At 44.1% G+C, this 22,957-nt stretch overlaps 1 protein-coding gene across 1 annotated transcript in view; it reads left to right on the forward strand.

Annotated features, from left to right (window-relative positions):
- The first annotated feature begins 3,105 nt into the window (after nt 1–3,105).
- mib1 (MIB E3 ubiquitin protein ligase 1) overlaps nt 3,106–22,957 on the forward strand; it is a 77,624-nt gene continuing 57,772 nt past the window's right edge. Inside the window, exons 1-10 of the mRNA XM_080503145.1 lie at nt 3,106–3,948; nt 6,209–6,380; nt 8,685–8,814; nt 13,223–13,327; nt 14,199–14,265; nt 15,796–16,000; nt 18,253–18,436; nt 20,605–20,749; nt 21,688–21,821; nt 22,830–22,937. Coding sequence (XP_080359271.1) covers nt 3,720–3,948; nt 6,209–6,380; nt 8,685–8,814; nt 13,223–13,327; nt 14,199–14,265; nt 15,796–16,000; nt 18,253–18,436; nt 20,605–20,749; nt 21,688–21,821; nt 22,830–22,937 — 1,479 coding nt within the window. The 5' untranslated portion in view covers nt 3,106–3,719. The remainder of the gene's footprint in view (nt 3,949–6,208; nt 6,381–8,684; nt 8,815–13,222; nt 13,328–14,198; nt 14,266–15,795; nt 16,001–18,252; nt 18,437–20,604; nt 20,750–21,687; nt 21,822–22,829; nt 22,938–22,957) is intronic.

A 22,957-nucleotide genomic window follows, 5' to 3' on the forward strand; every position in this document is an offset into this window, starting at 1 on the left:
ATTGAACTGTTTAGCCCCTTAAGCTCTTTTTTTAATTAAAAAAAAAAACAATTTTACATAGTATATTCTTTTTAAGCTATTTTAAGCTTTTTTCTTTGAGAAATTCAAATGATTTTTCTCTTTTTTCCTTGTATTTATTGTGATTTTTAGGTTTTTTCCCCCCATTTATTCAGATTTTTGCTATTTCCCCTATTATACAGGTGCCATTTTATAAAAGCTGTTTCCAGCCATAAGGACCAGAGTCCTTCTGAAAATGACTCTGGTGTGTCAATAAAATAAAATAAAGGTCAAATATTAATTTCGGTTTGTTTTTGAGGAAGCTTCAGGGAGCCACTAAAGAGGGGATAAAGAGCTACATGTGGCTCCAGAGCCACAGGTGGAAGACCCCTGGCCTTGACTGATGCTGTGTGAACAGTCACACACACACTTATTTCTATGTATTATTTTCTAGAGTCTTAAAAACAAATGAGACAGCCACAAATACATATCAGTCCACTAATAAAATTAAACTGAGAAAATCATCACAGAAAGACAAATTAAAAACATACTTTGAAATACTTGGCACTTTACGATTGATGCTGAGCAGCACTGACCATGATGTGTGTCACCAGGCACACAAGGTTTTGGCCAACCAAAACGCAAATGAATCATAAACCAAGAAGGAATTTGCATGGACAGCAGTTCATTTGCCTGTTCACTCTGGAAATATGATCATAGATATGTTGCAGAGGCACTTCACACAGAAAATTAATTACAACCAGGCAAAGCAGGCAAATGCCCCAGAGTCCTCTGAGGCCACGAGGGGCCCCAATGCGCTGCGTTTACCATGTGGAAAAGTGCAGTAATTAAATTAACTGATAATGTTATGAAGTATGCTTTTGTCGAGGCTTAAAAGTCACACTATGACCCTGTCATGTGGCCACATTTTGTACAAAGGTGCTGAAATCCTTGTATTTAGGTTTATGGAGTGTGTTTTAACAGAGGTACCATTTGCATTTCACACGAAGCACACACTGAGAGGGAGAAAAAAAATAGTTTAAATCAATCCAGGTCTTGTAGAAGGTTATGGAGTGTATCTCAAAATACAGCAATTGTTCTCACATTTTTGGGTACAAGAGGGATTTAGAGGAAAACTGGGAGCTGAAGGGATGCCTTTCCATGCTGGGTGTTTTTTCCCCCTTCTAATTCCTTATAAGAAATTCTGATAAAACACACACATTTAATACAGTGCTTAGTGCTTGGGTGTCAAAATCACTTTAGCTCGGGTGCTTTTTCAACATGTTTTGCAATTCCAACTAATAATTACTACAATCTCAGTGTAACGCCGATTTCAATGATACTTTCGGGCACAAAATTGTATAAAATGTCCCAAAAACATCTCCTCGAGCCATTATTGCATTATATACGCTTGCACAAACTCACACTGACAGCATGGCTTTGAGATTAATTTGATAATAAGGAGGTAGCGAGCTTTCATGGCAGCATCATTGATATTGCAGCTTTGGTCTCAGTGTTGTGTTGCGTCTGCTTCTCTCAAGAAAACTCAATTAAAAATCTATTGTTACAATTTGCTTAGTCTTTTCCTGGGCTTGATTGAAGTCTCTTGCAAGCTGGCTTTGTCCCACAGGTCTTATGTTTGACACCCCTGGTTTCACGTGTTAATGTGTAATGTAGCTTTAGTGGAAAATTAAAATCAGTAAAACTATAAATATAACACACCAGATTTAAAATGTAAGGCCTGTAACAAGCACAATTTAGAATTTTGCTTTTTATTGTTTGTTTTTTATCAGTTACAGAGCCCCTCAACTATTGATTATTATGATATTTTATAATTTGACAAACATTAAGAAATCTGCCTGGGCAGTGAAAACACATTGTGTGAAAACACACTGTTAAGACAATTTAGTTTTTGTATTTGACATATAAATCCCTTTGAAGGTTCAGGTCAAGATTTAACCTGATGTGTCACCAGGAGGGGACAAAGTTTTGAAACATGTGCATTTTAGGTGTGATGCTCTACTCGAGGGGGAAAAAACAATAAGAGAAGTTGGACTCTTGAATTCCAAAGAAATAAAATGCTTGTCAAATAAAGAAAACTGGCAAACCACATCAGTAAACATGCTGCCGTTACTGCCTAGTGCTGCCTTTCTACAGAACATTAAACTAATACCACATTCAAAATGAGCATAATAACAAATTTCTCCTCATGTTTATATTTGAACAATCATCAGACGGCTTCAATGATAAGACAGCAAAGTTGGTGAAAAGCCGGTAGGTAAAATGTGGAGCATCTAAGGATAGAAACTTTAATTTAAAAAGGATAACATTCAAAAACAATCACTGAGAGGACATTATAGTGCCATCAACTGTTCCATTTGATGTACTGTCCTCATTACTATTATACATCATGTTGTAGCAGTCAGTACTGTCAATTCTGTTGCAATTTAGAGACCTGGGCTTGAGTCTGAGCTGGACCTTTCTGTGCAAAGTTTGCATGTTCTCCCTGTACACGTGGGTTTTGTCGAGGTACTCATATATATATATATATATATATATATATATATATATATATATATATATATATATATATATATAGAGAGAGAGAGAGAGAGAGAGATATTAATATCTCACATATAGATACAGATAGATAGATAGATAGATAGATAGATAGATAGATAGATAGATAGATAGATAGATAGATAGATAGATAGATAGATAGATAGATAGACAGATAGAGATCTACTTATAGAGCCACTTTCCTCCTAGCATACCTATCTATTTACTGTATATATATATATGGATTAGAGGTAGCTGGACCTATAAGTAGATCTATAGGTAAGATGACACTATCTTCATATAGAAGTGTATCTATTTATAGACAGATCCATTTGCTAGATAGATGAAAATACAAAGAACATTATTTCGTAAGCTGACAGATAACCAGACTGAAATATTTCCATGTCTGCACTTGAGTTCACACAGGAAGGGTCTGGCCGGGTCCAGCCGCGCATGCGCACTGGCTCCCGGGAACAGGCTTGTTTTCCCAGGCGCCGCGGCTTCGTGCCTCGTCGTCTCCCTCCGTAGCTTCTCTCCGTGGCCGCTTGTTGTTGCTGTCCGAGGTCCCAGCGACTGTAATGGCGAACCGTTCCTCCTGAGCGAATGCAACAGCCCACGGCCTGCCACCACAGTGTCTCAGACGGGCTTTCCCCAGCACCGCGGAGGGCGATCATAACAAGGCCGAGCAACCCCGACACGGAGTAAGGTTTACCTCCGCGACAAAGAGCCGGGAGAAGCTTCATCTCGCTAGCTGCGCCCCCCCCCCAACCCCACCTCCGCTAGCCGCCACCGGGCGAGGTGGACCCGAGGAGAGGGAGCCGCCGCTCCGCCGAGTGCCGAGCCCCGCTGGAGGCTTGTAATGTGGCTGCTTCGCATGCTTCTTGGGTGAAGGGGTCTTTGCCCGGCTCTGGTTCGCAGGCAAGCGGTAGTTTCTGGGACCCAGCAGCCTCCTCTGGTAGCTAACTTTAGCCGCTTGGCTAGCTGGCTCGCTGCGTGGATCGTCGCTTCTTCCAGCCGCCCTGTGGAAAGTCTCCACCGGAGCTCCGACAGCCGCCTCCGGCCGAGGCTGCTGCTGCTGCCGCCGCCGCCGCCACTACTGCTGGCGTCGCTAACTCGTACGGATTGTTTTTGTGTGGCTTTTTTTTGTCCCCTTCCTTTCTTAAATGACTACCGGCAGGAATAACCGGGCGATGATGGAGGGAGTCGGAGCCAGAGTGGTCCGCGGACCCGACTGGAAGTGGGGGAAGCAGGACGGCGGAGAGGGGCACGTCGGCACGGTGCGGAGCTTCGAGAGCCCGGAGGAGGTGGTGGTGGTCTGGGATAACGGAACGGCCGCCAACTACCGCTGCTCCGGAGCTTACGACGTGAGGATACTGGACAGTGCTCCAACAGGTAACTTTTCTGTCTTTTCAAAACACTTTTGCACAACAAATGCCGCACACTTAGGCACGATCGTGAACTGTTCCGACGTGTTTGGATGGGTTACACTCGTCAGTCCATCAGTTACTATAATGTTTTTACTAACCACATGTTGCATTCCCAATATTGCTCCTATTCTACGTATGCATAACATACAGTCTCCAGTCCAGATCAACATCGCTTCTAAACCGTTGTTACTTTTTTTTTAAAAACTCGGGCAGAGAAGCTGTACATGCTTCCAAACGATAAGATCCCGATATATAAAATGTAAACTTTTAGTGGCCACAGCAAAACCCCAGCTGAAATATCAGTGATGCTGCCATGAAAGATGGCAAACTATACAACTGGCCTCAAAGCCATGCTGTCACTGTTAGTTTGTAAAAACATCCATAATGCAATTGCTATAGGAGAAGTTTTTGGATATTTCATGATATTTTGCACCAGAAAGTAGTAAAATTGACTTTGTGTTGAGCTTTTTTGTGAAAATATCAACATTTTCATCACTTATACTCTGCCCTACAACAAGAAAAAAAAATTACTTTAAAGGTAATTAAGGCACTTTGTTTTTATCCCAGTAGTCCAATCAAGATGAAATTAGGCTGTATGTGCTCTCTGAACTAAGCTGTGTTTGACAGTCCTGCTTTAAACTAGCTTAGGATGTAAACATTGTGTAAATGCAACAATTGTTAAGTGTCCCATTGCTTTTGTTTGAACTCAGATCAACAATCTGCCTTGAAAGAAACATTACTTCTCCCTTTATTGTTATAATGCGATCTTACACAATATGAACAAAAAATTTGACGTTGAGTTTTATGATCACAATGTGATCGTTATATAGACGATGTGCGTTTGTGCATCTTTTGTCGTTCTTTATTTGTACTCAAATTTAAAAAGACAGCTGCGGCACGATTGTTTTTTTTAATGTCTTTTTTTGTCAGAAATGTTTCAGATTTGTTGTTTTTAGTCATCTTTTGAGGATTTTCGTGGTTTTGTGCTTAGAACTATGAACTTTTTGATGCCGGGCTTTGAAATGGTGAAATAGGATCCACTGTTAACACAATCTAGGGCAGTAGGACTCGTTCTGATTGGTCAGGCATGTTGAATTGATAATGCACAGTGCATGGAAACCTATAATCTATTGCAGCAAGCATCAGAAGCATTGTCTTTAATTTACACGCCACTATTTACATTGTAAGGACCCGTGAGCTCCCAGCATGCCATCATTTTACATCTTTTGTTGATGAGCTGAAAGGTACAATATGTAGAATTGAGTGTAATTTAAAAAAAAATATGAAGGGAATGAGGGAAAGGAGGCTGTTACACCCTAAACATGTTGTGAGTTGCTGAAAATGTTTATCTTCATTCTGATCAGCTTCAAGCATGCAGCTCCGTCTTTAACATGCAGCGTAAAATTAACTTCACACACCCTTCTGTCTTTTTTTTTGCTTTTCCTGATCTACCAACCCTCCCATGATGTGAATATCTGCACTATTGGAGCGGACTTGTTTTCTGTCTGCTTACCGCTGCTCTCATGACGGGTCTTCTTCTGATGTTCTTTCTCATCATCATGCTCTCTGCGAAACATTAGAGGACTGTCATGCTCTATATTTTCCTTTACAGATGACAGCATTGCTTTCAATTTAACACAATCAGATGAAATTATTGCAGAAGCATGGAAACTTCTTATTAGTATGAATGGGGTTAAAAAAATTAAGCAAGTTGCTTCAGATATTCGGCACTTTAGATGTATTTGTGTTCATTTTTGCACGCAAGAACAGCGGCCTGCAAAAGTCTGACAGGCAAGATACGTTCTGCAGTATAACTAAAATACCAAGTTTCAGGCACAGCTTGAAACAAAATATGCCAATTTGTCATGTCCTGCAATGCTGATTTGTGTTTTTTGTTTTTTTAATTGTTCAGTAATTGGCAAATTGATCTGATAAGCTCAGCTTTAAAAAAAAAAAAGAAGTATGACTGACTGCTGCTGCAACGCTGTTTGCAACATGACAGAATGGGTCACAATATTCAAAAGCATCATTATTAACCCTGAAGTGGATATATTTGAAAGTACAAGGGGGAAAAAAAAGAGTCCAATTCTTCTCGTCTCGACAATATGAAGGTTTTAAGTGTGATTGCATGTCACCTGCTTAACTAAATCATGGAGACCGGACTCGTCACTGAGTGTAACGGCCTGTTTAATGCCAACTTTTCCCGTTTGGCTCTGTGCCCCCAGGCATCAAGCATGACGGGACCATGTGCGACACCTGCCGCCAGCAGCCCATTATCGGCATTCGCTGGAAATGTGCCGAGTGCACCAATTATGACCTGTGCACAACCTGTTACCATGGAGACAAGCATCACCTGAGACACCGCTTCTACAGGATCACCACCCCGGGCAGCGAGAGGTTAGTCAACCTGATCGACGCGTGCCTTCGCTTGGGCCTGCGGATGTGTAAAATCCCCACCTATTATCCTGATTGCCCCCCCCCCCTCCTTTTTTTTTTAACGCTGCATTCCACCTGCCTCATTCGACTGTGTGTGTGATATTTGAGAAGTCATTTGTGGACTCTGCCTCGCAGGCAGACACAATCTATCTCTGTGCTCCTAACCCTCAGTTGCCAGGCAACTACGCAGCCTGGCTTTACGGTTCAGTCAGACCTTTTTAAAAAATTATACTAATGCAGTATTTCCCTCTTCTGCAGGGTTTTTTTTTTTTTTTTGGTGCAGATTTGCCTTCTAATGCTCCATTTGGCGGGTGACATGCATCACATAGCACAGCTCTGTTGACCAGCTTGGTTAAGTCTGTTTTGAAGGATGTAACGAATCTGTAGGCTACATTTGTAATCACATTTGAGCTCTTCATGTGATTCTCTTAAGGTCCTCATGCACTGCCATCTCCTCTCGGTGCTTTCCCAGTGAATACATGATAATCACATTAGGCTGCGTTGTCACGCAACAGGTCTGATTCCACAGAAACAAACCAACGCCAAGTGCAAACCTTGTTGCAGACCAATCACTAGACATGACACAACATCCACTACAGTGTTTGTCGTGCTGCAGTGGCGAGTGTGTAGAAGAAGCATAAAGGAAACAAAAACCAAATATTGGACCAGGATATTATGAGTGAAACATAGGCCAGAGGCACAGGTGGGACCAGGAGGCGTAGACAAAAGGCAAAGGTTACACCAGGAGTTCAGCGACGACAGACAAGGAGACGTTGTTAACCAGCTCATTCTGCAGGAAAAGCCGCCGGTCGTCTCTATTCAATACAGGCTGGGCCTGCATCCTCTGGAGCCGCTCCTCACTTAAATGGCACAAGTTGGGTTTGATTGGGATTTTCACTGAAGCTGTCGGTACCGGGACGACCACTCGTCCATTTCAGGCCTGTTCCTGGTAACTGCCAGAGTTGAGCAAAAAAAAAAAAACGGAACACATGGCCCAACAGCTGGGAGCCTTTTCAAGCGCGCAAGACTTGATTTCCCCCCCGAGACGGGCGTTGCATAATGCACAATGGGTGCCAGAGGTCTCCCCCAGCTCACGCTTCTCCTGCGCTGGGTGAGGTGTTTTGTTCCACCGCATTAGGTTCTTTTGACTAACTGCTGAAGAGGGAGTGGTTAGAGGCCACAAGCTGTCGGCGGCTGGTTGGATGTGCACCGTCCAGCTGCCGCGTCTACCGCGGCTCACATTCACGCTCCGACGTGTCGAACTGGGCTGGATGTTTTATGTGCCGTTATCTGTTTAATGTGTTGGATTATGACTGTAATGGAGATTCGACTGCGGCTCGCGGCACCGCTTCTTAAAAAAAAAAAAAAAAAAGTGCGTTTGACTGCTGAATCACAGCCTTTCGAAATGTGCTCGCAGTGCCATAATGGTAGGGTCTGGGTGAAAAGACAGAGGAGCTGTCAATGTGACGCAGAGCTGCGCTACAACAAAAATGGTTGTGATTCATAATGTTGTGACGCGACACCTGCTGCTGTGAGTGTGTCTGGATGAAATAGGCCTTTAAAGGGTTTACACATACAATATGTCAGGCCTTATGGTTAAGCTTTTTCAGATATTTGGTTGGCCTCTTGTTCCATACAATAAAATAAAAAAATTAAAAACCCCTAAAAAAGACAAAAGTGATTCGGCTTCAATGTCAATATCAATGTTACAACCAGAAAGCGAGTGCCGTGGCAAACAATATAGATGGATAGAACCAACAGGTGGCGGTAATGCAACCGTATGGAAACTGCGGTTAAACCCAAAAGAAGAAGAACCAGCCTTTCCTGTAATGCAAGCAAGTGTAAATAATGGGGGGGAGGGGAAGTTACTTGATGTTTCTCAGTTACTTGATGTTTCACGGTAGTGAAAATTCAGACCGATAACGTTTCAAGCAGAGCGACTTTCGAAACCCCTACGGAAGTTTTTGAAAACCCTCTGACTTCATCTCCTTGGAAACAGGGGGTGGAAAAAAACTTTTTCAAAATGTTGCTGTGCAAATGCAAAAGCTTTTTGAAATGCAAATGGGGCCCAGGTGTCCACAAAAAATGTTGGCGCCTCATGCGCTTGAAAAGCCCCTCTAATTCTGCTGTATGTTAATTGTGCACTGACCAGACAAAAACGTTCTGGAGCCTGTGGTCAACGCAGCCACGGTCTTTATGCCGTAACACAAACGTCCAATTAAAAAAAAGTATCTATCTGTGGACTTTTTTTTTTTCCCTGACCAGAGTGCTTCTGGAGTCCCGTCGCAAGTCCAAGAAAATCACCGCCAGAGGGATCTTCACCGGCGGCCGGGTGGTGAGAGGAGTGGACTGGCAGTGGGAAGACCAGGATGGAGGCAATGGAAGGAGAGGAAAGGCAAGTCACCGGCCACAAATGTAGATGTAACTGTAACTGTAGCGTGGTCCTGCAAATCCTTTTATTCCTCCCCACTTCCTGAACCTCAAGCTTAAAAGAAACACTTTTTTTGATCTGAAATAGTACAACAATCACTTTGATTGATCACTTTAGGGTTTCTAAACAAGATTCTAGAAGAAATAGTTTGGGGTTTTTTTTAGTCGCAATGCCTTTACTCTTTGAAATACTTGAATTTGAATGGAGTGCTTTTTTTGCTTTGGACGTGTTCTGAGGCGATAGACTGAAGAGAAACTATGATAGGTAGGATACCGCTTTGCTCTGGTTTTATAAAATGCTCATAAAAGACCTCGTAAAATTAGAATTAAATGTGAACTTTTTCATGATGTGTGCAAATTTATTGCACTAAAACTAAGGCGAATCTAAAGTATGGGGTCCACAAACTGAACCGTCTTTATCCCAATGTGAGAAGCCTCGATCATTCTCTGCATTTAATAAGAAGCGCTGAAATAATGAAGAATGAAAATGGCCATCTCCAAGACGCTCACCTGGTTCCCGGTTTCTAAGAAATGTCTGCGACAGACAGGGCATCCAGGTGTTACGAAAAGTAAATGCCTCTTGATGTAAAGATCGATGGTAATAAAAAAGAAAAAAAAGACAGATGTATTTCTACTAAACCTGTTTTAACAAGCGGGCTTTCAGCGTTCTGACAGATAAACAAGGTTACTAAAGGGGCCTGTTGACAAATATGAGCAGACGTGTCTCCGTTTTATTTGGAAGCGCTTGCAATTAAATGGACAATAAATCTTTGACGGCAACTCATGTATGGTGAGGCCGCAACAGCAGCTGTAAAACACGTTTTTGTCTAAAACTTCCATCAGTCTCCACCAAAACAGTAAGACAGTCATTCTATGTTTTAATGTTGGTCTTGATCTGGAGTCTTGGTTTGGTTCGGTTCAAGTTGACAAGTTCACACACAAGTTTTCTGAGTCATTACAGTAGATATACAGTCAGTCGCCTGCAGACTGACTGAAAAGAAGTTCTTGGACGTTGCAAATACTAAATAAGATGCACTGCAATTCAATTCAATTTTTCTTGCACAAAATACAAACACGTCCGTTTCAAGATCAAGAGAAGAAAAAGCCAACAATTCTACGAGAGCTACAAAAAAAACCCCGCAATTTTAACAAGAACAAAGGGGGCCTGTAGGGGGCAGTGTAATGAGAAGCCATGACGGCCAATCAGAGTCCTTGAAAATAACAAGCCGGCGCGAACTGGGGCGGAAAATTTCCGGCTCCCATCCCTTTCGACGCAAACATCAGGAATCCTTGTTTGTGGTGACTTGTAGCTGCGTTTATGTGTAAATGAGCAGAGAGTAGAGTAGAGAGCTTTATTCCTCCCCAGGGGGGAAACACAAACTTACAACAGCTCCAGGTACAAGGTGCAGATCTTATAAAATTAAGGAATTAAAATATGTAAACATATGTAAATATCTAAACAAGAGCAAAATAAGAGCACAAAAAATGTAATATGTGAAAATAAAAAATAGAACAATCCAGTAAAAAGAGTAAATTGCCAGGATTGCTATACACACAGTGTAGATAGGTAAAGAGCTGTACTCTAGTGCAGGTGTAAACGGTACATGTAGGACATTGCAAGGCCATAAATGCAAGGCCTGACGTTATACAGAACAAGTCTCGGGAAGGTGGGAGAGTTTATGCTGTTCAGGTTGGGGGAGAAGGAAAAGAACAGGACAGACGGATTGTGAGGAAGGATTGAAACCCCGGTCCGGCTTCACACCTGCAGTCTCTTCCTGTCTTGTTGGTTTGGAGCTCTGGGATCACTATGATTCCGTCTCCATTTGCTCTTAAAGGTTTTGTCTTATGTGTCACAGTCAGCAGCCAAAACCTTCCACTTACCCCCCCTCATCTTCAAAACACACCCAGGAGACCTGAGCAACAGACTCCACCCTGTGCTCCGTAAACATTTCAAGTTACCGAGCCGACCAACACCAACACGCCCTGGCGTGTCCAGTGTTGTGCATCTTTCCATGCACGATGAGGTCGTGAGCCACTGTGGCATCCACTTTGTCTTCTTGACGCAGAAGGAGGAGGAGGAGCTGCCAAATGGGTAAAGACCGAACTTGTTGGAAGCCCGTGGCGACGGCCGGGTTAAAGCCAGACTGCACTTGGATGCTCCAGTCATTAATGTGCAAACACTGGGATTTCTTACATTAGCGTGCCCCGAAAACCGTAAACCTTCTCTTTCCCTGGCTCAAAATAGTGAAGTGAGTCGGTAAAAGCCGCGAAGAATTGCGAGCCGGTAATACAATACAGAAACCCTTGATTCTCTCAGCTCTGTGCTGTTGATTCTCGTTATCCTCACCAAGGCCTTAAACAGACGTGCCACTGCAGGTCTTTCCCGGCTCAAGTACATCATTAGAGCATAATGCGCTGTCTGATGAGGTTGCAGCTTTAAGCCTTAAGTCTGTTTAGATTCATGCCGCATATGTGCCGTAAAGTGCTTTAATTCTGACCGGGGTCCAAACCCCAGAGTATTCCATTCAAGAGTCCCTCCAGGCAGTTTTAAGACTTCACTTTGCTGTGTTATTTAATGGCATATCTCATTACTGTTTTATGATGCTCCGAGCAATATGCTCTCAAGAAAAAAAACCTCTATTACATGTACCGCAGCTTCGATGTGCTATTTGGTTAGCATGGACGTGAGCTCTTAAGGCCCATTAATCAATTAGGGGTCTCAATGTAACTTAACACTTTGATATCTGTATTTACTTCGACGATAGCTTTGGTTGAAGAATTAATTTTCTTTAGTATGCATGTTTGCTTCTCCCCAGTTTATTCTAGTTTGACCTACTTTGCAATGCTCTGTTTTATTTTATACATTTTATTTATTTTCCTATAGAAATGTGAAACTTTTGCCTAAAAACAGTTTTTGATCAAAGTTGCTCAGTTTGTCATTGTGCGACAACGTGTTGCATGAAAAAATGTATACTGTATAAAATGGCAACCACTCATTCAGAATAAAACTCAGATATTTGTGGGATTTTTAAGGTTTGGTTTGTCATAAATAATAATTATATAAAAGTGAGCCAGTTTTTGGAAATGGCTCAAAATTTCATCTCAGTTTTGTAATTAGGTGCTGAATAAAACAACATCTTTTTAATCTCTCTAAGCTTGTTTTTATGAAAATGTGAAAACGGAAAGCTTTCATTGCATTTTGGGTGTACGTTTAAACGACAACGTTGCCCGGAGACACTGAAAATGCAACTTTTCAAAAATGGCACCCAAGGTGGAACTTTTTGACTTTTGAGCTTTTTTTCTTGAACACTTGTCTCGATAAAAACGGAACTTTCTGAAAGCGGAACTGTTTGAAAACCCTGTCGAAAGTCTCCATGGAAACAAGGGAGTATGCAACTTTTTTGGCAAACGCCCCCACTTACGTGGAGACATGGGATAATGCTCTGACTCCGTTTCCGTGGAAATTCTAAAATGTTGGAATGCACAACTTTTCTGAAACGATTTCATAGTTGAGAGTCGCCGTGGACTCGCTGTTGTGGATGTTTACTGATGAAACTAACGTGAACGCTGTCTTTTAATGTACTAAAAATGCTATCGGATAAATTGATATTCTGCATTCTATAGAGAGAATCCGCTAAAATAATCAGTTTGATCTTTCTGTGACCTAATAAATGAACGCCAAGTGAAAACCAATAAACACTGTGGCAATTTATTCACCTTGCACAGTGATGTTTGTCGTCTTACATGTGTGACATGAAGACTTCCGTCCAACCGCTTGTCAATTTATATGACTGACATTCATGGATGTGGTGGTGCCGTCGGGCCGTTTAACCTTCAGCCTGACCTTCTGTTTGAGAGCGGCCATAGATCGATAGAGTACTTTATTTCTTTTTAGCACCATAACCGAACCGCTCACTGAGACGGCAACGCTCTCCTCCGAGCTCAATTTCAAAAGGGATCAGGCCGAAACGGCCAAATAAAAACTGAACTGGCATGTCGATTCAGTTTGCAATTTTCCACCTTTATTCATACTTGCACCAATAACGACCCTGTTACAGAGAAAAACCCAACTGAAACCCTACATTCAGTTGGAATTGAGCGCCATAAAGGCAATATATGAAACCTTCGATCCCAGAAAGTTTATTACCTTTTTAAAAATGCAGTTAGAAGAACTTTTGGAATTCATGTATCAACACGCATCACGGCGTGTTGTTCTCTCTCTCTCTCTCTGTGCAAACCTTTTCTGAAGCTTTGTCCTATAAATGGGGGGGGGGGGGGGCAGTTTTTTTTGTGGCTCTGGAGTCGACATACGTGCGCCACGGCGAACCTTTTATCGTTCGCGTGACTCTTGACGACTTGTCTCTCCTCCGCAGGTGACGGAGATCCAGGACTGGAGTGCCGCCAGCCCTCACAGCGCCGCCTACGTTCTGTGGGACAACGGGGCCAAGAACCTTTACCGGGTCGGCTTCGAGGGGATGGTGAGCAGACGTCCCGCCCGCACACACACACACACAGAAAAAAAGTCTTGACAAAAGATCAGCTGTCTGCGGGCTGTTGTGTCCCACCGCGGGGGCTTCCAGGCTTTTGTGTGAGCCACGCAGCCTGCAGGAGTATGGCAGCTGGAAAGGGAAAGCATCTGCATGATAAAGGACGTCTGCTCCTTCTGCCTTTTTAAGGAGGGGGGGGGTGGGTACACAGGGGTCAGCTTCGGAGAAGAGGGGAGGCTGCCACACACGCGCCTCAAATAAAAAAAAAAAAGCATCGTGTTGATTGGTGGAGAAAGCCCCTGCCTTCTTTACAAAAAAATGGCCAATGGGGTTCCTCAGACGCATAACGCGTTTGTCTCTTTTTGTTCCAATTGGTTGAAAAGAAAGTGCTTGTCCCTCCAGATTAAGTGAATCAAGGATTAGACCCCCCCCCCCCCACCAGTTTGACCGCTTCTTTAAAAATTGAGAAAGTGTGCTCCGTCTTGATAGCAGACGCGGAGCTCCCCTCATCACCGTGTCACCACACACATCCTGCGGACGCCACCCCAGTTATTAGGGCGCAGAAACTTGCGGTAGTCAGGGCTCCCGGCGTCAGCTCTGCCCTCGGAACAACCGCCACGGCGGCTGCACAAAGCTGAGTCATCATCGCAAACGCCCCCGACGTGTGCCAGCGCAGAGTTCCACTGTCCTGCCCCCCCCCCTCCCCCCCCCGGGCCGCTCGTATTGTTGGTATTCCGAGTGTGTGTGCGCACTCCCCACCTTTTTATTATTCACAATCATGCAGCCAGCAGTGAAGCGTGTAATCACCCTAACCCCCCCCCCCCTGTTCCCTCTCTTCCCTCTCTTCCCTCTCCCTCTTAAGTCGGACCTGAAATGCGTGCAGGACGCCAAAGGAGGCTCGTTTTACAGAGACCACTGTCCCGTCCTGGGTAAGTAAAGCCGGCGACGTGCGTCCGTCGTCATTATTGCACCACTCCCGTCACCTACTGTTCTGGTGCAGTGAATTCAAGGGCACGAGAGGGAGATGGGCCTGCAGTGCAGGCGGTCCGGCCACTAGATGTCAGCACCACATAGTCACCTGGCTACTAAAAGCAGGCGCAGGTCCCGGGATGAGCAGTCAGTGTTCCACATAATCGGCTAATACACTCTGATTCAGACTGCAGCAGGAGCCCCTCATCTGTCATCGTCCAGTTATTGCTATTATGTGAAGCGGGAATCCTGGCATTTACTCCACCTGGTGTTATTGCAGCCACAGTACTTCTGCTTAAAGCAGGGATGTCACACTAAATTCCCGTGCGGCGAAAACCGGCCCGAAAGAGGCTCCAATTCGACCAAACCGCCAAAGAAATAACTATTTCGTAATTTCTTTATTCATTTATTTTGTAAGTAGTACTGGATACAACACTGTGATGAAACTCGCATTCGCCTCAAAGGAACGCTGTCAGGGCGAGTTTGTAAAAACGTGTATAATGCAGCAGTTATAGCAGAAGATTTTTGGGACATTTCACTGTATTTTGCACCAGAAGGATTCAGTAAAATTGGCTTTATCTTGAGATTGTGATCATTTTCAATTGTGATTTTTGTGTGAAAATACAGTCACTTTCAACACACATACTCTGCGCCACAACAAAGAAAACCTTTCGAGTTCCAATTTAATGGTTGCTATAGCTCTAATTTAGCAGTTCAATCCAATTCAGTGTTCTTTACACAATGATATAAGGAATCGTTATAAACAAGCTGTTTAAATTTTAACCTCTCCAGAGTGAATAATAACTACAACTAACGTTTTAGCTTTGGGGAGAAAAAAAAAAAAAAGAAAATATTTCACGCCATGACTTTTATCACTGGACTTTATTAGCAGCTGGTATGCAAGCCAAAAGATGGCTACAAACAATGACAATGACATAAATCCATTTTTAATGAAACCTTTTGTTGCAAAATACAGTAAAATGTCTCCCCCAAACAACATACATTATGCATGTTTTTACAAACTCACCCTGACAGCATGACTTTGGTGGCGGCGTCACAATATATCTCAGTTTGAGTCTCAAGTGTTGTGTCGTGTCCTCTACACTTACGAAATTCCTAAAAGCAAACAACAACAAAAAAATCAATGCTTTCTTTGAAATTGTTATAATTTGCTTGGCCAAGATTTCAGCCTCTTCAGGGCCAGTTTTGGCCCGCCAGCCTTATGTTTGCCGCCACCGGCATAGCGCATTATATAAATGATGAGAAATGAGCAATCATCACAAAGGCGAGCATTAACTGTAATTAAGCAGATCACCACATGGCTCCAGATCACACATCGTCAAGGATTCTTAGTATGTGCTTTATACCTCAATAAACATTTATGTGGAAGTGTAACCTGTGATTAAACGGACCATAAAGGCCGATAATTTCATATATAATAAAGTAAATATGCGAGCGGAAGGAGTCTTGACGCTGCGTTTGTCTCTCAGGTGAACAGAACGGGAACAGAAACCCCGGCGGCCTTCAGATCGGAGACCTGGTCAACATCGACCTGGACCTGGAGATCGTCCAGTCGCTCCAGCACGGCCACGGCGGCTGGACCGACGGCATGTTCGAGACCCTCACCACCACCGGCACGGTGTGCGGCATCGACGAGGACCACGACATCGTGGTCCAGTACCCCAGCGGGAACAGGTGAGACGTGTGACCGCGAGGAGTCTCGAAATCACTCGGGAGTTTGTCACACTTTGAGAGAAGTGACTCTTAAACACCAGGGGGCAATTTGCTGTGGCGCGTACGATGAGGTGGCTGTCCAGGGAATGCAAGTGTCTCTCAATCGCAAACACTTTTGCCGGTGGTCTCACCACGCTGCTCAGAAATGTGTCAACCGACTCCTTTTCGGCTTCATTTTCCAGTCTGATATCCGACGTTGAAGACTGAGTCGTTCCAATATATATTTTATGGCAGTGAAACTTCCCCAAAGACTAGGACATGGCCATATTTACCGTTTTCTGTGTGTAAGGAAGTGAAGAGACCAGTTTATTTAGTTTTCTCGTTCAGACGCCGTTTGACAACAATGTTACACAAAACTTTCGTTGCGTTTTGGGTGTCCGTTTACACAACAACGGTCCGACTGAAAATGCCACTTTTCATAAATGCGCCAACTCAACAACTTTTCTGAAAGCACTGCTACTGCACATGTGCACTCTACTGAGACTTGGTCGTTTTCTAGAATCGCGTTCCAACTTCTGACGTCTGTCGCTGCCAATGTCCGTGAATTCCCATTGTTGATGTTTAAAGCGTATTGTTCTCTGCACCCGTGTGTGTGTGTGTGTGTGTGTGTGTGTGTGTGTGTGTGTGTGTGTGTGTGTGTGTGTGTGTGTGTGTGTGTGTGTGTGTGTGTGTGTGTGTGTGTGTGTGTGTGTGTGTGTGTGTGTGTGTGTGTGTGTGTGTGTCATTTCATTACAAAAACCAACAACCTGGCATGTCAACGACATCGTCTTAAACGTGTCCGCTATGCCTGTGCCAACAGCCACCGTTTTCAAAACGTTGCCGTATGAATGCAAAAGTGTTCTGAAATGAAAACGCAGAAACGATGCGTTTTTCAATGGACATGTTGTCGTGCTACCGGGGGCCTCCGTTTCTTGATCGATTGGTTGATCCACTCTGAAACTTGTTCCCATTCATGCACTGTTAGCAGCGTTTTAGAGAAGTTTAATTTCTATGGAAACGGAGTCGGAGCATTTTTAAAAAGTTGCCACTTGGGAGGTGTTGATAATTTGATTTTTGTTCCTTTTTTTTTTTATTCAACTTTGCTTAACTGATGGACATTAAGATCCCAAAACAATCATAAAACCTAATTACTTCAGTTCATATCATGTCACCAGTGCAAAATAAATATCGCTCCATGGTTTCTCCAGTCAAATAGCACTTCAATGTTCTTGTCTCGTCTCTATGTTCATTCATGCTCTTGTAGAGGCTTTTTCAAGGTTTCGGAGGTTCCGATTTCGTATTATCCCAAATAACATAGAAGTAAGTGCATCGGTGGAGGACGTTAACAAGCTGAAGAGTTCCCCCCCCCCCCCCCCCCCCCCAAAAAAAAAAAAAAAAGAAAGAAGGAAGACACAATATTGGAGTGTGATTTGTCACAAAGTCAATGCTGTGGGGAAAAAAACAAGAGAAGATGACCGGGCTCCAGAACAACAGAGAAACTATCTTATAATAAAACTGCCGCTATTAAAACTGGTGGAGGGAAGCTGAGAAAATGATTCACCCTTCAGTAACTGCAGCCTCTGAGGAAGGCTGAGCTGGTTTCTACTCCCCCTTTTAAATGTGTTGAACACAAATAAAAACCGTCAGCTGTCCTTACATGCTCACTCTTTCAATCGGTGCAGATTTATGAATACTTCGACTATGACTTGACTGAGTCATTCGATCTTCCTCATGTCTGATGTGGCCGCCATTCACAGTCCTCGGTGCTTCCACGTGCAAAATCAACTTTCCAAACCCTGTAAAACTTTCAGCGAATCAGACCCTCGGCGTTCTAAATTAGAACACGTGCACTCCTAGTCGCTGGCGCGCGTCGCTCCCCGTGTTGTGTTTTAAAGTTCTTGAAAGGAGCAGATTTCGCCGGTGGCCGTGTCGGGAGCAGCGTCGCACATTCATACTCGCCCACGTGCGGCAGGAAACGCTCACAAAGAGGCACCCAGCTGCCACTGAGGGGGAGAAGTGCTGCGGCAGACTCGGGGAGGGAATCTCTTTTTGTGCTCGGGGTCGATTCGATTTCAGCTGCATTCAATTCTGCCCGGCAACGCCTTCCGCGTCGGCCCCCCCCCCCATTCATCAGACCACCGTCCACTCCCAACTCTCATCAAGCGCTGCAATTCTAAGCGGGTAATTGTTCTGCCATTTTTATCTGAACGTCGGATCACTCCTCTCCCCTCCAGGTGGACGTTTAACCCCGCGGTGCTGACCAAAGCGAACGTGGTGCGCAGCGGCGAGGTGGCGGCCGGGGCGGAGGGGGGCAGCTCCCAGTTCCTGGTGGGAGACCTGGTGCAGATCTGCTACGACATCGACCGCATCAAGCTGCTGCAGCGAGGCCATGGAGAGTGGGCTGAGGCCATGCTGCCCGTAAGACTCCCGTTTTCACGTCATTTCAAGAGAAAGCGCTTTTGTTTTTTTAATTTTAATTTTACGCCAACGCTTTAAAATACGATGTCAGTTGACACGGAATCAGCAAAAATGCTGAAAACAATGTAGTTGACATGCCACACCACAAGCTGGTGCTATTGTTTATTTTATTTTTTTATTTTTTTATAAACAGACAACCAAAATGCGACTAAAACTTTGCATTTTCACTTAAACGGAGCTTAAGGCTCCACCGTTAGCATTCACGTGCTCCCAGATTCCAAAAATGTTTTATTCAAGGTTACATAATGCCGGAATACACCAATATGCCGCATGTCCCTGCCAAAGCAAGCCCCTCTCGGTAGCTAATGAGCCTTAAAAACCCAGAGATGGCTTGCAGCTCTGATCGCGAACCACGGCTGTCTGCTGCCCGCTGCTGCTTCCGCTGCAGCAGTCTGCGTTATTGATGGCGTCCTGGAGGAAGCTCCGCGCACTCAGTCACAGCAACTCTGTCCCTTAGAGTCAGGACCGAGATGACATAACTCAGAATCAGGCAGAACACTTTGTCCCGACTGTGTGGTTGAGGTGTCGTCCGCTGCAGGGGCGTCAAAGATAATAACCCACAAGAGATGCCCTTCTAAAATGTAGAAATAATGAAAGAGATGTTTAAAAGTACCCGGGTTTTTCCTGATTTCTCCACTCAGAGTTGCACGGTCTCAGTTAGAGGTCATACATCCAGACTGAGATCCAGTTCTGAACTGCAGATGGCAGCAATCAGCTGTGTAGCAAATTGTTAGCAATTTGGCATTAGCGTCAGAGCTAATCTGTAGAGATGACTTTCTGATGCATGCTACAATCCTCTGCTATGAAAAGTGAGAGGCTTTCCAAAGACAGACGCTCACCAATTGCTCTCTTTACCCTTTGATAAATTTGAATAATCCTGGTTGGGACTTGTCGGCGAATGTCAGAAACCTGACAAGTTAGAAATAGATAGCGTAAACTTGACCTACAACTACGATGACAGGATGGCACCCAGTCTGTTTCAGTAAAAAAAAAAGGGCAAAATCGCTTCACAAGAACGGTTCAACTCAAGCTTAAGTGTAATATCCTGGCGGCCCGAGCTAGCCAAGCTCAGGCTAGTGCGATTATTGTGTAAGCGTGTTGTAGTTAGAGACGATAACGCAGCTCATTGTGGCAGTGAACCCACCAGATCTGCTTCCACATCATAAGTCAGTGAAAAATATGAAAGCTTGTGGCAAGGTAACGGGTACACGTTGAGGCTGAATAAACGGTACTCTACTGTTTGATACCGTTCAATACAATACGGTGTGATACGGTTTGCCATTCAATACCGGACGATACGATATGGTAGGATACTGTTTGATATGATTCGACACATAAGAATTCATAGTCCCATCTAAAGCCTCTAAAGTAAATATATTATAAGTCTATCTCCTAGTAGGCAGGTACATGTCATGATATTGGCAAAAGAGTTGAAAATCAACTTAATTCAGATTTTCCAGCTTATTGAAAATAATCGCTTCACTTCCTGTTTGAAAAGCCAGACCCACTCTGCAGATACTGGGAGATGGAATACTGATATTGATATAGAGTTAGTCTTAGAAAAGAAAATAGTATATATATATATATATATATATATATATATATATATATATACCTAAATGTTGCTTGTATATTTCATGGCATTTTTTTTCTGAAGTGACAAACCGATCAAAATGATATGGTAATGAAGAAATTATAGAGAATGAAGGCTAACTAGGCTTAAATTCTCACTGGATCTCTTCAATAAACTTCCACGAGTTAAAGAAATTCGAGAAATGATCACATATAGCTTGTATGAGTCGAGACAGGAATTATCCTCTTATCGGAACATACTTTAGTCTTTTTGACTTTTTGAAGGAAAACTTAAGAGAAAGCCTTGACGTTGTTGGCCTTACTAGTCTATTAGACTTTCATTTTATTGGATCACTTCAGATCTGAATTTTTCCGCTGAACTAAAGCGAGGAGTGGAGTCTGTTTCTTTCGCATCCGTCTTCTTGTCTTCACTCCCCGTCCCGCCCTCGTCCCCTCCCCGTCTGTCCTCTGCCACTGTGCACACTCTGCTCCCCCAGCACGCGCACTAATGAGTTTGCCTCCGCATCTCCAAACAGACCCTGGGCAAGGTGGGCCGCGTGCAGCAGATCTACTCCGACAGCGACCTGAAGGTGGAGGTGTGCGGCACCTCGTGGACGTACAACCCCGCCGCCGTCACCAAGATCGCCCCGTCGGGCTCGGCCGTGAGCAACGCCTCCGGAGGTACGAGCGGCGTCTTTGTGCGGAAAAATCACATTCATGAGAGTCGCAGCGTTTATTACAATAAGAGCCGGGGTTTCTGCGCCTCACTGATAGTCAGTAAGTTGATTTTGTGAAAATGAAGGCCTTCAATGGCTTTAAAAATCACAAAATTGGATTCAGAGAGGGGTTAAAAATGTTTTCTATTGTTTTCGGGAAGAAGTATTTAATAATTTTCTAATTATAAACTGATTTGCCAGATATGTTCACCTGCATAAACCTGTAGAACCATTGCTGTAATTGGTTCTGGCAGTTTTCATATAAAAATCCTCTTTTACAAAAAACCCCAAACTGGTTTAATGTTTCTTGGTATTAAAAATCTCAGTATAGCATTAAAATGGAATTTTAAAAGGCATTGCTGATTGCTGCAGAAACCCTGAGATCTTTTTATTATTTTATATATGCAATTGCAAATTTGAAAATCTGTCATTTTGAATTTGCACGGTGCGCAGAAACAGGATTGGTCACAATTCACGCAGTCTTTCGCTATTTCCATAGTTTTAATATCAAGATATATTGTCCAGCTGAAGATAGAAGATCCATTAAATAATGTTAAAATCAATCCAATCAGGACAGTGTGACTCGAAATCGTGAATCTTCTCTAATATTACACATCACAGCTGTACACGCTGGAACGACGAGTGTTTCAGCGCAAATGAGTTATTAATGGAACATTTCTCCAGTGTGGCGTAACATCTGCCACAATGTGAAGATGTTTTAAAAGATCCCATTCTTCTAAATGAGCCACAGGCTTCTCATTTTTTTCTGTCATTGGTGGGGGGAAAAAAAAAAAAAAAAAAGACACTCGGGAGACAGTTACCAGCTTCAGTCGGTGCTCGGTATTAAAACGCTGGAGTTACTTGTGGTTTAGTATTAAACCAGTGTCCTCTTTGTTCTTCTAGAGCGTCTGTCCCAGTTGCTGAAGAAGCTGTTTGAGACTCAGGAGTCCGGCGACATCAACGAGGAGCTGGTCAAGGCCGCCGCCAACGGAGACCTGGCCAAAGTGGAGGACATCCTGAAGCGGCCCGACGTGGACGTAAGCATCCCGGTATTCCGTTTCTGGGCTCCTTTCGCTCGGATGGTCGCGCTTTTAGCACGGGGGGAGGAAGGAAGACGACGCCTGTCCTCGAGTCTCCCTCTCAGCGCATCAAGGATCCTGAGCGTGGCCCGGGAAAGGTCTGCAGATCCTCCCACTTCCTGCTCCTCTCTCTCCATCAGAAAAGCATTAGGCCGGGGCCCAGAGGAGGCCCAGAGGAGCAGTGGTGTGCACTGCAGCACAGACCCCGGCACACTTCCCTGAATCATCCCCGCGCGGTGGGAGACGGTGTTAAAGCCACAGGCCAGAAGCTGCCGGTGCCTGGTATAGATTGTGAAAAACGGTTACGTCAAGTCTGCAACACTGCGAAACAGAGGAGAGTGAATGAATGTGTGTGTGTGTGTGTGTCATTGGCGAAGGCTGGCCAGATGCCCTATTGCCTTTCAGTGGAATTATTTGCTTAAAGCTGAGCACACTGAGCCCGGCCAAGTGATCCGGCTGCCAGGACAAGAGACGTCTGGAGACTCCCAAAGGACCCCGCATTAATATTTATGCTCGCAGCTTTTGCAGTGCTGCAGTTAGTGATGAAACACACACACACACACACACACACGCACGCGCGCGTACACGGCCATAATGTCTCCACATACAAATGCTTAAAGACACACTCATCCTCAATTTCTTTTTGCCTGACATCAGAGTTTTACCCCGGAGTGTAAAAAATCAAAGAAGGCATGTCTTTATATACAATCAGTGCAAAATTAGAGCAGGGGTGTCAAACATGAGGTCCGTGGGCCAAAACCGGTTAAAATATAATTTTTTATTAACTGAAATTTCATAAAAGTGGCGAATATAGCACAACACTGAGACTCAAACCGAGATATCAGTGATGCTGCCATGAAAGCTCGAATGCCTCAAAGCTCCGACGCCAGGGTGAGTTTGTGACACCGCTGTCGTCGTGGATCTTGAATCCGAATGAGAATTCTAACCAGGAAACTGTGTCTGCAGGTGAACGGGCAGTGTGCTGGACACACCGCCATGCAGGCAGCCAGTCAGAACGGCCACGTGGACGTCCTGAAGCTGCTGCTCAAACACAACGTGGACCTGGAGGCGGAGGTTTGCGCGACTTCCTGCCG

The sequence above is a fragment of the Blennius ocellaris genome (genome assembly GCF_963422515.1).
Source record: "Blennius ocellaris genome assembly, chromosome: 10".
In the NCBI taxonomy this organism is placed as follows: domain Eukaryota; kingdom Metazoa; phylum Chordata; class Actinopteri; order Blenniiformes; family Blenniidae; genus Blennius; species Blennius ocellaris.